Raw genomic sequence first — 13,473 nt, 5'->3', positions numbered from 1 at the left:
AATGTAGAAAATAGTAAAATAAAGAAAACCCTTGAATGAATAGGTGTGTCTGGTACTGATCTATATATACAAATACATTTACAAAATCGTCAAAGAGGAACAAAGTTTTCCTTTCTCAAACTCTGAAAAAATGTTTCAAAACAAATTATCACTTAATTTTCTGCATTTAGGGCTTCTATTCATTTTTGGAGCAATGTAAATTAGATTTCACAACCAAAACAAGATCTGTATTGGAAATACAGTGCAGTTTGGTTGTGATATTGCTCAGAACATACATGGATCCCCCCATCAAGTAGGAGAATGAGCTTCAAAATAATTTTGAGCTTCAGTAACCAGAAAAACAACAATTTCCTTTTTAACTCAAAATACTCTACAAATGAAGTACCTGTAAACACATATTCCACAAGTTGCTGTGGAAACAGGTGTTTTTTCCACAACACATACAGTATGGTCACCAAGCCTATCATGAGACAAAACTACATCTTTAGGATGAAAATCAAAGGTTAATATAGAGGTCGGGGTCATTATATGAGTTGAGTGGTAGTTGTGAAATAGAGGGAAAGATGAAACGATAGGAGAGAGACTCAGTTTATTCCCTGCAGGTTTTTAAAGGAGAACTCACCATTACTGTGACTGTGTCATCCATGTAGAATATGCAAATAGCTGACAGTGCATTTGCCTGCTGGTGCTCGACCTTCCCCTTGGAGGTCGCTCACCAACTCAATTACTCTCCCTATCTGCAGTCTGTCTGCAAACACCTGTTATCCTCCCACACGACACGGTCCTCTACCAATCCCAGACTAGCACATCTCACACACCACTAAACCACACGTCTCATGAAAACCAGTTAGAGGGGGAGAGGGGTTATGATGTGAGGTGGGAGGGGATGGAGTGTATTATTATCTTATTACAATAGCTGAGGCTTTGTCATTAAGAGATTTAGGTGGCTATCATGAACAGACATGAAGAAAGGAATTTGTATAAAACCTTCATTGTCAATTGATGGATGAACATCCATATTGTTGTTACATTAATCATAATGATACATTTTACATTTATATAATTATCTGGCTTCTAGTCACTGCTAATCCCAAAAAGAAACATAGGGATTCAATATAGAGTGATCTGCCAAACAGCTTAATTTTAGAAGCCCCCGTGATTGTGAAAAATGCCTATCATAACAAATGTGCTAAACTCTGTATCACCCTGTGATGCCTTACACCATTATTTTCAGCCTTCCAACCAAGTGACAATTTTGGGAAGTGCTGTTTTTATTTTCTTGTGTTGTAATTTAAATGTCTATTAAACTTCTAAGGTATTTTCAAGGCATATTCACATTGCACTGCTAGACCAGGCTACAGAAACCTTCCAGTCTTCATCATAAGGAGTGAAACAACTGTTTTACAGCCAATCTCTCGATGACTGACTTTTCCCTTTTCCAGGGCATTAGTGGCGTGCAGCAATGCTCTGGCATGGTAATCTTGAGAGCAATTGGGGTCGACACTGTTTTATAATTACTGCATTGCTATTATTATCGCCTGACTAATCCACCTGGGAAAAAAAGCCTTCCCATTGCCATTATCTCCTCTGGCATGATAATTGGGGCTCCTCAGTCCTCCTTCCAACTAACTCAACCTGTCAGGATTCTGGAATACAGCTCTGTGAGCGGTGGAAGACAAGCCAGCTCGTAGTATAGAATGTGTCTCAGAATAACCTGATTCCCCCTATCCTATTCAGAGGGTTGAATAAGGAAGTCTTTGATGTTATATATGTGGAAAATGTTACATTTCATGGGATGTCTTAATAAAACACAATAGTAACGTTTGCTACAGTTTTGTATGACATGATTAAGGGTCAATCTTCGGCCAATACACGAAGGGAGGCAGTTGAGTGGACTCTATTTCTATTACAACAACAAGATGCAGGATATCGTAACACTTCTTGTTCATCTGTTTCATTTTATTGCCCTAAATTGACTGCAAACAGGACAGCTTCGATTATTATTAATATACATGTCAATTGCCGTACCAGTGAAGTTATTATTGCCGTGAAACAAATATAATCTGCATTCATCATGTGTTTGAAGTTACCGCTGATACGAGACATTGTTCCTCTTTAAAAAAACAAAGTCCAATGGACTCTCTACAGTTTCATGCATATAAACATTTTCTTTAAAGATCAGCAGCATCTTTACAAGGTCAATGGAAAGTCCGGTTTCAACACGTGAATAGACAAATATTGTAATGGCATAAATAAATAGATGAATAAATTAACAATCATGTAAATGAATAAATAAAATACATAGATACATTGACAGATAAATAAATAGTTACATAAATAGAGAAATACATTATGTACAAGGTAGTAGGACGATTGACATCTAATGGTAGAAAGAGCTTTCAGCAACATATAAATACAAAAAACGAATCCTTTGTAACTGAGGGTGCATGTCATGAGATCATACCTTTTCCTTATTGAGGTAATAGAAAAAGAGGGGGGCACGTCAGAGAGTGTATAATGAACATTGCTTATTACGTAAGACTGAGGGAAACACCACAGAGTGGCAAAGTTCATGCAAGCCACTGCGGTGGAGGAAGAACAGGGATGGTTTTCATTGCTATAGACAGGTCACTGCACAATGCACATGGCACTTATAACAACAGATCGGTAGATTTGGTTTGGCTCCCAGTGTGATTTTTGTTCTAGTTACCAGTATGATGACGAGCGTATACTGTGATTGCCGCCGGAATCTTGTGATAACACAACCTGTTCAACAGGTTTCCCATAACAACTCAGAACAACTGCTCTGATGGAACTGACAATGACCCCTGGTTCATGATCCTAATTGTTCTCAGCTGATGTAGTTTGCCTTTAGGTTTTGTTCAATAGGTTTGGCTGGAAGCTTTTGGAATACCCACAGTTACAAAGATGCTTTGCTTTTAAAAATCAAGGAAGAATTGGCACAAAAAATAAACAACAAATTCAGTCGGACAATAGAAAAATAACACCTATTGAATTAAAAACATATGTGTGACAAAAAGGGTATGTTTTTAACTTTTAAATGATCTCCCATTTTTTGAAAATACTGTCATAATTCACATTTTCATAAAAAGTTCATGTTGGCAGTTGCAAAAGAATTCAATTCTTAGCAAATAAAAAGCAGCATAAAAATACAAGAGGTCATTTTTGTCTCTAAAAAACAAAAGAACACTGTTACTGTCCTTTTTTATGTTGTTTATTTTTTTTCCTGTAGTATTTTCTATAAAATATCAGGAATCTAAATATTATTACTATTGATATCAATATCATTATAGTCATTGATAAAAATTCACATGCCAGGCCTCATATATAATTGTGTGTGTGTACGTATGTGGGTGTGTGTTTGTGTGTGCGTGAGCTTGTGTTTGTGTGTGTGAGCTAAAAACAAGTTTTTATTTGGGGGATGGGTGTTTTGATTGTATGTATCTGTGGACGATTAGCTACTGTGCAGGGGGGATCCAGCATATTTTGAAATTGTCTTTGCCATAATCAGAACAGTTTCTTCACGTAATCTCAGTGAAAATATTGCTTTCTATAAAAGGGAAGAAAAAAGGGATGTAGGGCAGAGTGAAGGGGGTTATTGGTTGTAGAACCTAGGGTTCCAAAATCTGCTTCCGTCCTTCTGGTTCCGCCAGCTAGTTCTCAGAGCAGGACTCGTCCTCATCTTCATCTCCAGATCCCTTGAAGCAGGCTGACTCATAGTGCTTGTTCAGGTAGGATTTCAGGGCGAAGGTCTTATTGCAGCGCTTGCAGCGGTAGTGCTTGAAGGCAGAGTGGGTTTGCATGTGGGCGCGGAGGTTTGAGCGGTCAGCAAAGGCTTTGCCGCAGTGGGCGCAGGCGAACGGTTTCTCCCCGGTGTGCGAGCGCATGTGGCCCTGCAGGAGCCAGGGCCGGCTGAAGGCCTTGCTGCACACATCGCACTTGTGCTTGAGGTCATGGGTGAGGATGTGCATGGCCAGCGCCGGCATGGACACATACACTTTGTCGCAGGTGGGACACTTGCGCGCCATCTTGCTATCCAGGCTACGGTGCGTCTGCTTGTGCCTGCTGAGGTTGGATGAAGTGGCGTAGGTCTTGCCACACTCGTTGCAGGAGTGGCGGGCCGTGCCGACGGCCCCGGCCTCCCTCTCCTCCGTGGCATCGGCATTGGACGTGGCAGAACTACCTCCCTTACGGCCGTCGCCGTCTCCCTTCCGCCGCGAGCGCCCGTCGGAGATGAAGAAGGCATCCATGGTGTAACCCTCGGTCGGGGCCTCCGCCTCGCCACTGTAGAAGCCGCTGGCTGTCATGCCGGACTGGGGGCTGTCAGGGTGCTCCAGGTCAGGGTCACAGTACTCCTCGCCCCCGCTGCTCACCTGGGTGTAAAGGGGGTCAGAGACGGGCGAGGCCAGCTTGAGCTCCATCTTCTTCTCCCCCTGGTATACCGATGGCGTGATGTAATCCTGGATGTAGCCTGGAGAAAACACACACAATAATAGTTAGAGTAAAGCAAAACACACACACACAGTCTACAGTAGTCTACAGTAGACCTGGGGTTGTGGCGGTAGATAAGTCTATTGTGATGTGATTACACAATTATTATTGATGATTGCCTCTTGTAAATTATGAAACAATAGCATAAAAACACACAAAACACATTGCAATTTCCCCAAATCACACAGAACTAACCACAGGCCTCGGACTGTTATGCTGCTGCCGAACATTATTCACAGCATTCAGCCTTATTACACAGTTACAGTGCAGATGAGTGGTGGCTGCTACATACAGATAATAGCTCATTAAATAGACCTGTGAAAGAAGTCCCCTCTTATTACACAACGTGGTCTCATTGATTAGGCACCTTTTCTTCCCACGATAAGACTTTTCTCACTATAAGGTATGTCAATCCTCTGTGACTATCTCTTTGCTGTGTTTGCCCAATTTAAGCCTGAACACGCTGGGCCCATCAGACAGCACGCACTGTCAAGGGTCTGGGTTGACTGTCTACCACACTATAAATGAATTGATCTAAACCAGGGGGCATCAAGCACCACATAACTCTGACGGGGCACAAAGTATGCAAACACCTGAAACAGCTTTTTCCTGCTATCTAGAGCCATAATCATTATGCTTAATTCTATATCAATATATATATACATATACATATGGTGGTGGTTCTTTTTTTAAAGAAACAACATATGCTTCTCTACATCTCTGCTAAAATGTGGGTAAAAGAATGTGAGTCTTACTCAGTACATTTAGTAATTGTTTGCTTTTCTAAAGTCTGCCAGCCTTGCCAGCTAAGACAGTTAGACAAGCTAGCGACTCTAACTGGATGGATAGCCTGACATGGCTTCTTGGTAGCTATAGCTATAGTTATGAGGTTTGGAGATTGGGAGCCTATCTGGGCTAAAGCCAACTTCATAATATTGCTAGGTGGCTAGTATTATTAGAGAGAAATATATATATTTTATTTTATTTTACATGACAAATCTGATGGGGCAGAGTAGCACTTCCAGGATATTTCCAACATTTCTCACTAGATTATTGACTGATGTTACATTACAGATGGGCAATCTTTTTGTCTAGACAATTTTTTGTCCCTCCTTTAATTGTGAGGCAGCCAAGTGAAGCTAAAAGGTTTCCTGGCAGCTGTAAAGAGCTAAACAACGCTAAATGTGAAGTAACATTAGCCGAGTTCATCTACACACTTGTATGCATTTATCTAAACATGTTCCACTTTAACAGCTTCCGAGAATATAGGACAAACATACGATTCCAATTGGAATGTGTGGTCCAAATCCTGCCCTGGGAGAAGTAGTGCATAACTGCAGAAAAATAAACCCATTCCTAAGCACTGTGTGCAGCACGCGGTGGAAATTAACTATTGACTGTTTTTTAATGAAATTCTAAGTTTCTTGCTGATCAATATGCCATCATCTGTAAAATAGTACAGCTGTTGGAACACACTGTGTGAGGGGAAATAAGATAGAAGTAATGCAGGCTCGGGCACAGAATAAACTGACTGGAGAGGACAACACAATGATAGCCTATTGCACATGGTGCAGTGATGGAAAGGTTAAGCGGAAACACGATAAACAGGATTGCCAACGTAACAAAATAGCTATAGTGTTTGTGGAGGGTCACCTGTATGCAACAGTAAGCTCGCTGAAGTGCCTTTAAGAATCAGGTCATTCGAAAATCCATTTAAGTGCTCTCTTAGAACGCTGTCTCCATTCCCAAGGGGTCCCTCTCAGAGCCCATTCCTTGTCAAAGGCATTACCATGATACTGTGGGACTGGGAGACTGGGATCTTACAGGAAGGCAGGGGTGGTATTTGGTGAAACGCACCATCTCTTGTTGACTAGATAACAACTTATGATATTTGGGAGATGTAGCCTATAGTAAAGAAATCCTTTTTTAAAAGACTTCTTAAGGTAATGGTAATTCTTACTTCATTTCAAGTATATAACACATTGTTATATTTTCTCCCAACATCTAAAATGAGGCACTATCTCCTCCAATATACAGTACCCTAAAGAGAGCACAGGAAAAGAGTCAAACATACTGTAAACAGCAACAGATTGTTATTGGAACATACAGTATGTGGACATCTTGTTTTCTATTCCCCTGGTTAATTGCACATATGCAACCGGTTTCAATTACTTAAGGTCAGACAGAGAGTTCATCATTTGTGGCTGAACTAATGCTGTACCAACCTTTGCAGTACAGCAACTCATTCCTCTAATGCAGAGCAAGCATGTAATTAATGGACTCCCTCTCCCACCTTCCTCCTTTGTTGTTCGACAGACACTTCAAGTCAAATGTCTCCACAATGGAGGGAAATCCGTTGGCGCAGCCTAAGTGCTGATGCAAGGCTTTTCAACAATGTTATGATTTCTCTGGGATTTCACTGAGCAGACGAGAAGGCTTCCTTCCTAATGCAATAGACTAGAATGTTTTTTTTCTCCCCCAGTCAAAATTCTTTCTTTCTCAAAGGAAGAGGAGTAGTGTTTATTATTTACACGACAATAGAATGAGACTAACATGTTTATGAAGGATTGTAATTTCAACCGCATGGTCTATGTAAAGAAGTCATGTTTTTGCAATGAATCTGGTTCCATAACTTCCCCATAACCTTGTGCATTTGTGTAAATAAAACACACATTTATTTATCCTCATATATCATTTCAAAATATATATTTAGTTAAATTGGACATTCACTACAGCCATCATTTGTGAATAACAACAACACCGTGCAAACATGTGCTTTTGTTATTGGTTGCTGTTGCAAATCTAAAATCACTGAATCACAGTAGTATGTGATGTGATGGAATAACAAGTGGGCATCGTTTGTTCACAGATTGACCTGAACTGTAAAGCTATCTGCTCATTGCCAGACAAAATAACAAAGAGAGACAGACGTCTGGCATCCTAAATATGGCCACAAAATGGGAGCGAGCTAAAACCTGACTGACTGAAAGTGAAGGACGTCTCTCTCTGGCTCCGGCTCTGGCTCTGGCTCTGGCTCTGACTGGACTTGGGCTTAGCGTGATGCCCAGTCCTAATGATGCCCACTGTGCAGCTATGTGCCCTTTCTTCTATGTTTACTGTATACCCTTGGTCACGTGGCCCCTCGTCAATGCTGCCCGAAGCATTCCTGTATTTTTCTCCCTCTCTCTCTCCTCCTTGCCCCCACCCCAGCTAAACCCCCCGGCCGCACTGTACATGGCTGAAACTCTACCTCTGCTAGTTTTCAAACGCCCGGAAGGAGGAGAAAGATGTAGCGGACGGATGGGGGTGGGGAGATTGTGCATGCATGCTGTGGTTGGGTGGGAAGGGAGGGGGGCAGAGGGGGGTTCGGACTGTGATGGAAACTCAAGGACAATAACAGCTAAGGACAAATGTATCATCCGGCACTCATCTTTCATGTTCATACATTTTTCAGTTTGTCATCCTATATGTTAATATCTCAATTTGTCATCCTGTATGTTTCAGGCACACAGTAATTTGTGCAAGTAATACAAATTCAGATACACACGTCTACAGATGTGCGGCACGTTTTGCTCCCCAATTTGCATAAGCCGATCCTCTGCTGTGACCTGAATTGTGTCTGCCTGTCATCAGAGTAAAAAAAAAAGTCTGGGAGCACAATGGGGGTGGGGTAGTGGTGCTGGAGAGGATTATTTGCGATACGGATGCAAAATCAGCCGGCTTTATGTAACATCTGCTGTGAATTCCCAGACAACAGGCATGTCAAGGGGTGAAGAGACACTATTTCACCTAACAACCACTTATACACAAACAAAAGAGAATTCCAACTGTGTTTACTATGTTGATATCATGGGGCATTCTGATTCTGGAATCAACAACTAAACCTGTTCCTCCAAAGGGAGCAGTGATACAGTAGCACGCCCTAGACAACGGCAGGCGGGACGTGTGTGTGCTGTGCAGAGGTATGCAAACTCACCATTCTCACTGAGGCGAACCCCCAAGTTGGTCACAGAGTCAGTGATGGAGCGTGAGAAAGGAGTGAACGAGTCGTCCAGGTGGTGATGGTGATTAGAGGCAGCATTGGATGAAGAGAAATCATCAAGCTTGATTTTCTTCACCAAAAACGAACGGGGCATGTTTCAAAGAATAAAAAACACACAGACCCGAGAATCACGCATGAGAAGAAAAGAGAAGACCCCCAAAGAAAGCAGCAAACAGGCAGAGCTGGAGCCTGCTGATGGTAGTAGTAATCCTTGTGTTAAACGAAAAGACAACCCTCTAAAAAACATAAGAGAAGGAAAGAAAATGGAAACCAGTGGAGAACAAGGCTGACGGCAACACTGTGTGTTACTCTATGGCTCCCCCAGCTTTCAAAAAGATAAAAAATATTCTGGTTCAGCACTGGATAGCTCCTGTGATGCAGCAGGCTTAAAGGACCAGAGAGAAGAGAGCGAGAGAGAGAGAGAGAGCGTGGAGGAGGGAAGGGAGAGAGAGAGAGAGACTGTCGGACTAGCTGAGATCAGCGATCTCTCCAGCTTTTATATGGGGCACAGGCAGTGGAAGATCAGGTGGTGCTGCGAAATGGAGCTGCTTAGCTTTAATCCATCAAATGTCCCCGGGGACACACATCAAATTACCACTGAACCGTCTGTGCATTCATTCGCACACAGTCAGAGGAGAAAGAACACAGCCAGACCCCCCCCCCCACACACACACACACACTGCCCCCACTACTACCACCCCCCTTTCACCCCCTCTTATGCTCCATGGCATGCTCAGAGGAGGAGTAAAAGAGGGGGCGGGCAGACAATGGAGACATGTGGATGAGAGCACATTCAGTGTCCTGTCTCCCATTGTTTTCAGATGAAGTGGCACAGTTTATGTTTGCCTTGTTACAGGCACTGCCTCGCTTCCTCCTCATCCTTTCCTCTCTGTCACCTCACTACCTCTCCCCATTCCAAACTATCCTTGGCTGAAACGAACGTAGACATATCCTACTGTAATTCCACAATTCACATTTTCCTCCGTAATTCCCTATGAGAAAATGTTTGAATTGGAAATGGATTTTTAGGTACCTTCCTGATTGACTGCATTGGAATGAAATTGTCTCCAACCCTGACACATGCACTGTAGAGTTTCATGAAAGGGATTTCAGCACTGTTTATCTGTTTATCCATGGATGTATTAGGAGCGTTCCTGGCAAACTCTCTCGAATTTTCTTCCCTGGCGGTGCAGCACAGATGTGTTTCCTGCTATGCATGAAAATGTATTATCTGTTTAATTACATCTTTTTGATTAGAGTGAAATGCAAAATTAGACCCACATCTGCTAATTAGTGAGGTCAATTCTAGATTGATTTGGGTTGATAATATTAAAGCATAGCTGGCAGCAAATTCTTTGATAGCTACATATTCTGTCGTTTTTGTTATTTCGAAAATATTGAACAGTTTTCCTTTTAGAATACGGTCAGAAAGTGTCACTGTATCTGACAAATATACATTGGAGACTGTAGAAATCTTACATAACAAGACGTGATTTCTCATTTGTAGAACACTGTATAATTATTATTATTATATTAACACTGTATGTCTGTCATGCATATGAACTCTCATTATTCTCAATAATCAATCAGGAAAACCATGCACAGCCATGCTGGATCATACAGCAAAACATTGCCATGCTGCAATGATACAGTAGCAAGGCTATGGGACAATTTCATGCTGAATTGACAGTCATAAATTGGAAGTGACAGTGTTATAACTGTGCTGCTGCTTGTTTCAACAATTTGGACATACTCTAAGAAACTTGCTACAGCCAAGTTCAGTTATCTAGTCTAACGGAGGAGCAGAAATGGAGAAATATGAAGAAAACACTGTGCATCATGCTATGAATGATTTCCCAAAGGTTTATGGTGTGGGACCAATTACTGAAAGTTGCTGTCCACAGTTTACTGTATAGGCACATGTCTTGTACACATCTGGTATTTCTGGGTCTACTCTCTGGGTCTACTCTCTCAGGGTTCTTGAGTCTATTTAATAGTAATGTTCTTTCCAAATTCAGCACAACTCCTTCTGTGTTTTAGACATTGTAATTCTGACATCGGAAAGCTACAAGTGTTTCTGACTTCAACAAAAAATCAGCCAGGGGGATAGATTAAAGTTAACTTTTTTTAAACTAATATCGAACTTCTCCAGCAGTTTTTAACCGACCTCTAGTTTGACTCTGCGGTCTGAACTGAGTTTTATCTGTGGCAGAGGCCCTCCTCATTCTTCTGCTTTCTGTACGGTGCAGTGGAGCACAACCAGGGCACCCCTCTCTGCTTCAGACATGGCAAGCAGACATTAACATTACACACGTAAAGATAATGCTCTGAAGAAACATTGAGGCACTGATAGGAACTCAACCTAATGGAGGAAGGAAACCTCCATTGAGAAAGAAGCATCCTCAGCACCTATGTGTCAGTCCTCCCAGTTCTATTGCCCTACATTTAAGTGCTTTTACAGTGTTATTTGTTTTATTCAAATGGTTGTGACGTTAACTTTTATGTCTGAACATTTGCTTAACTGGCTATATTTCGACAGGATACACAGTATTCAACCATGAATGATCCTGATTTCATATTTGAAACCAACAACTGCTAGTTACAGGTGACAGGTTACAGGTTGCCTCTCACCCTATCACTCCTCTTCCCTTCCCTGAGTTCCAGTCCATTAGAACCCCCCCAGACTCACTCTGACATCTGATCACTGCCTCGGGACAAGTGTTGCCATGGTGACAGCCCCTCAGGGTTAGTGGGAGTGGGACGGCTCTACCCTCCCCAGTAGTTGGGGCAAGGGCTTGGGTTGTATGCACAGTCTGGTCAGAGGGGGAGGCAGCGACACTATCTCAACTGCATTAACATACTGTACAGCCTCAGAGGGCTGTGGAAAGCTGGCCAGCTGAATGTTAAATGTCTTGGGTTTCTTCTTGTTTGAGGCAATTCCTCCACTAGAGATGCTGTGAAGCCCAAAACAGAGGAAATAAAGCCATTGGAGAAGGAGTCACATGTAAAGCAATTCAATCCCTTAATTTACTTTCAGGCTAATCAAGGGTTTCATTTGAATAGAGAGAAAATAAAGCCATCGAAACAGCTTTTCTTCTGAAAAGGTAGTGGTGCCTAAGCAGTCCAGGACACAGGCCATTGTGCCACTTATAACGTTACCATGAGTGTGAGTCAAGGTGCTCAGAGTCCATTAGGCACAACCACCATCAATAATTCACCTCGCTCTGCCTTACTGGGTTAGTGCAGCAAGCCAATATCCCCCTCATACTGTTTTATCATAGAGGCTCTGTCGTGTGCTGTAGCAAATATTGTTGTGCTGTTCTATGATAAACATCCTATACTGATGACTCACCAGCATATAGGGATGATTTGGTCGCGATAATAGTTTATCCAGCAAAATCAAACTGAGAATGATGAATAATATTCTCTACATTGGAATACAAATAAATAAATCAACTCAGACTACAACAAGCAAATTAATAATTGTTATGTATGGCGCTTTCCAATGTCAGGCACACCCTTTCTTCTGTTGCAAATAACAAACTGATCAGCCCTAGAAAAAGAGAAGAAGGTCGAGAAGACAATATTTTGTACTTTGTTGAGGACTCCCGGCTCAACATAGCCACACTATATCAAATGCAAGTTGGCATATATCACTCATGCCCTATTTGGCTTGTGTGTGCCTGTTGTTCTGTGTGTGCGCTTTTGTTGTCCACAGGCAACTGTACAATAAGTGGGGCAATTAACTGTGAAAGGCAGAAAGAAGCTAACATGTTCCTATCTCTCTTTGGTGGGTGAGATAATTTATGCTAATAACATCTCCACCAGCTCCAGTCTGCCTAAAAATGATAGCAGACCCTTCATTCTCCCTCTGAAAAATCCTTTTCATCCTCTAGAAAAAGCTGTTTCTCAACACCTTGCAAGAAGACAGCTGCATGGAAATGAATGAATATCTCTCAGACAGAGCCCAGACAGAATTGGATTTTCAATGTTCCACAACTATCAATATATAATGGTAAATACACTCACTCACACTCACTCATACTGTGAGCCCCTTTGTGGTTAGGAAAGGAAGGAGTAGGCCTACCTAATTAGGATGTATAAACATGAATAACAACCCATTGCCCAGTGATATTTAGATACTTTGGTGTGTGTGATAAGATGAGAAAAATGTTGAACAGAAATGATACAACAACAAATCTACCCAGCCCAAGATGGGATCAATATAGAAATATACAATTGTTTTGCAGTGCAAAAAAATAAGAAACCTCCTCCTCTGTCCTATTGTGAGTACTTCTTCCCAATTTAGCCTCCTGCACACTTACAACCTAGTCTCCATCTCTCTGTCTCCATCTCTCTCTCTCTCACCTTCTCTCTCGCCCTCTCTCTCATTCCCTAACGCTTTCTCTCTCTTTCTCTCCCTTCTTCTCTCCCCTAGCCCCCATTTTCTCTCCCCCCCCCCCCCAATCTGTTGTTCTTTTCCTCTGAATAGGCACCATCACAGAGAACCCAGGAATGTAGGAAATGTATTCAATATGATGTATGAATGATGTTTCTTAATATCATTTAATCTTCAGCTCGGTACGCTGTTCCAGTGGCATAAATTCCTCTATCATATTATGGATGAGGAGGAAATCACTGGCCGTGCAGAGCGGGTGTTTTCCGTGATGCCAGTTCAATAAATAACACTGGTGAAAGTGAGAGCAATAAAGCATATGCAATCTTCACCATACGGTAGGTAGCTAGCTGCCCACAACCATACACAGTAAGGTGCTCTGTTATTGTCAGCGTGGTGAGAAAGTCATTTTCTAAAACCGTCAAAGGAGAGATTCTTGGACTTAAATAATACATCTGATTGTTCATCTCCACACCAAGAAAAATACATTATTATTCATAAACATTTCCTCAAAAAGCAAACC

At 41.9% G+C, this 13,473-nt stretch overlaps 1 protein-coding gene across 1 annotated transcript; it reads right to left on the bottom strand.

Moving 5' to 3' along the window:
* Window positions 1–1,938: 1,938 nt before the first annotated feature.
* scrt2 (scratch family zinc finger 2) lies at window positions 1,939–9,008 on the bottom strand. Its single transcript, XM_035737985.2, has 2 exons — window positions 8,489–9,008; window positions 1,939–4,492 (listed from the first exon to the last, which is right to left on the bottom strand). Exons 1-2 carry the CDS (start codon window positions 8,646–8,648, stop codon window positions 3,675–3,677), a joined length of 978 nt encoding a protein of 325 aa, XP_035593878.1. The 5' UTR covers window positions 8,649–9,008; the 3' UTR covers window positions 1,939–3,674.
* Between the last annotated feature and the right edge of the window lie 4,465 nt (window positions 9,009–13,473).

Source organism: Oncorhynchus keta, chromosome 27 (assembly GCF_023373465.1).
Source record: "Oncorhynchus keta strain PuntledgeMale-10-30-2019 chromosome 27, Oket_V2, whole genome shotgun sequence".
NCBI classification, from domain to species: domain Eukaryota; kingdom Metazoa; phylum Chordata; class Actinopteri; order Salmoniformes; family Salmonidae; genus Oncorhynchus; species Oncorhynchus keta.
The sequence above is the reverse complement of the archived record's forward strand: the minus strand, read 5'-3'. Positions and strand labels throughout refer to the sequence as shown.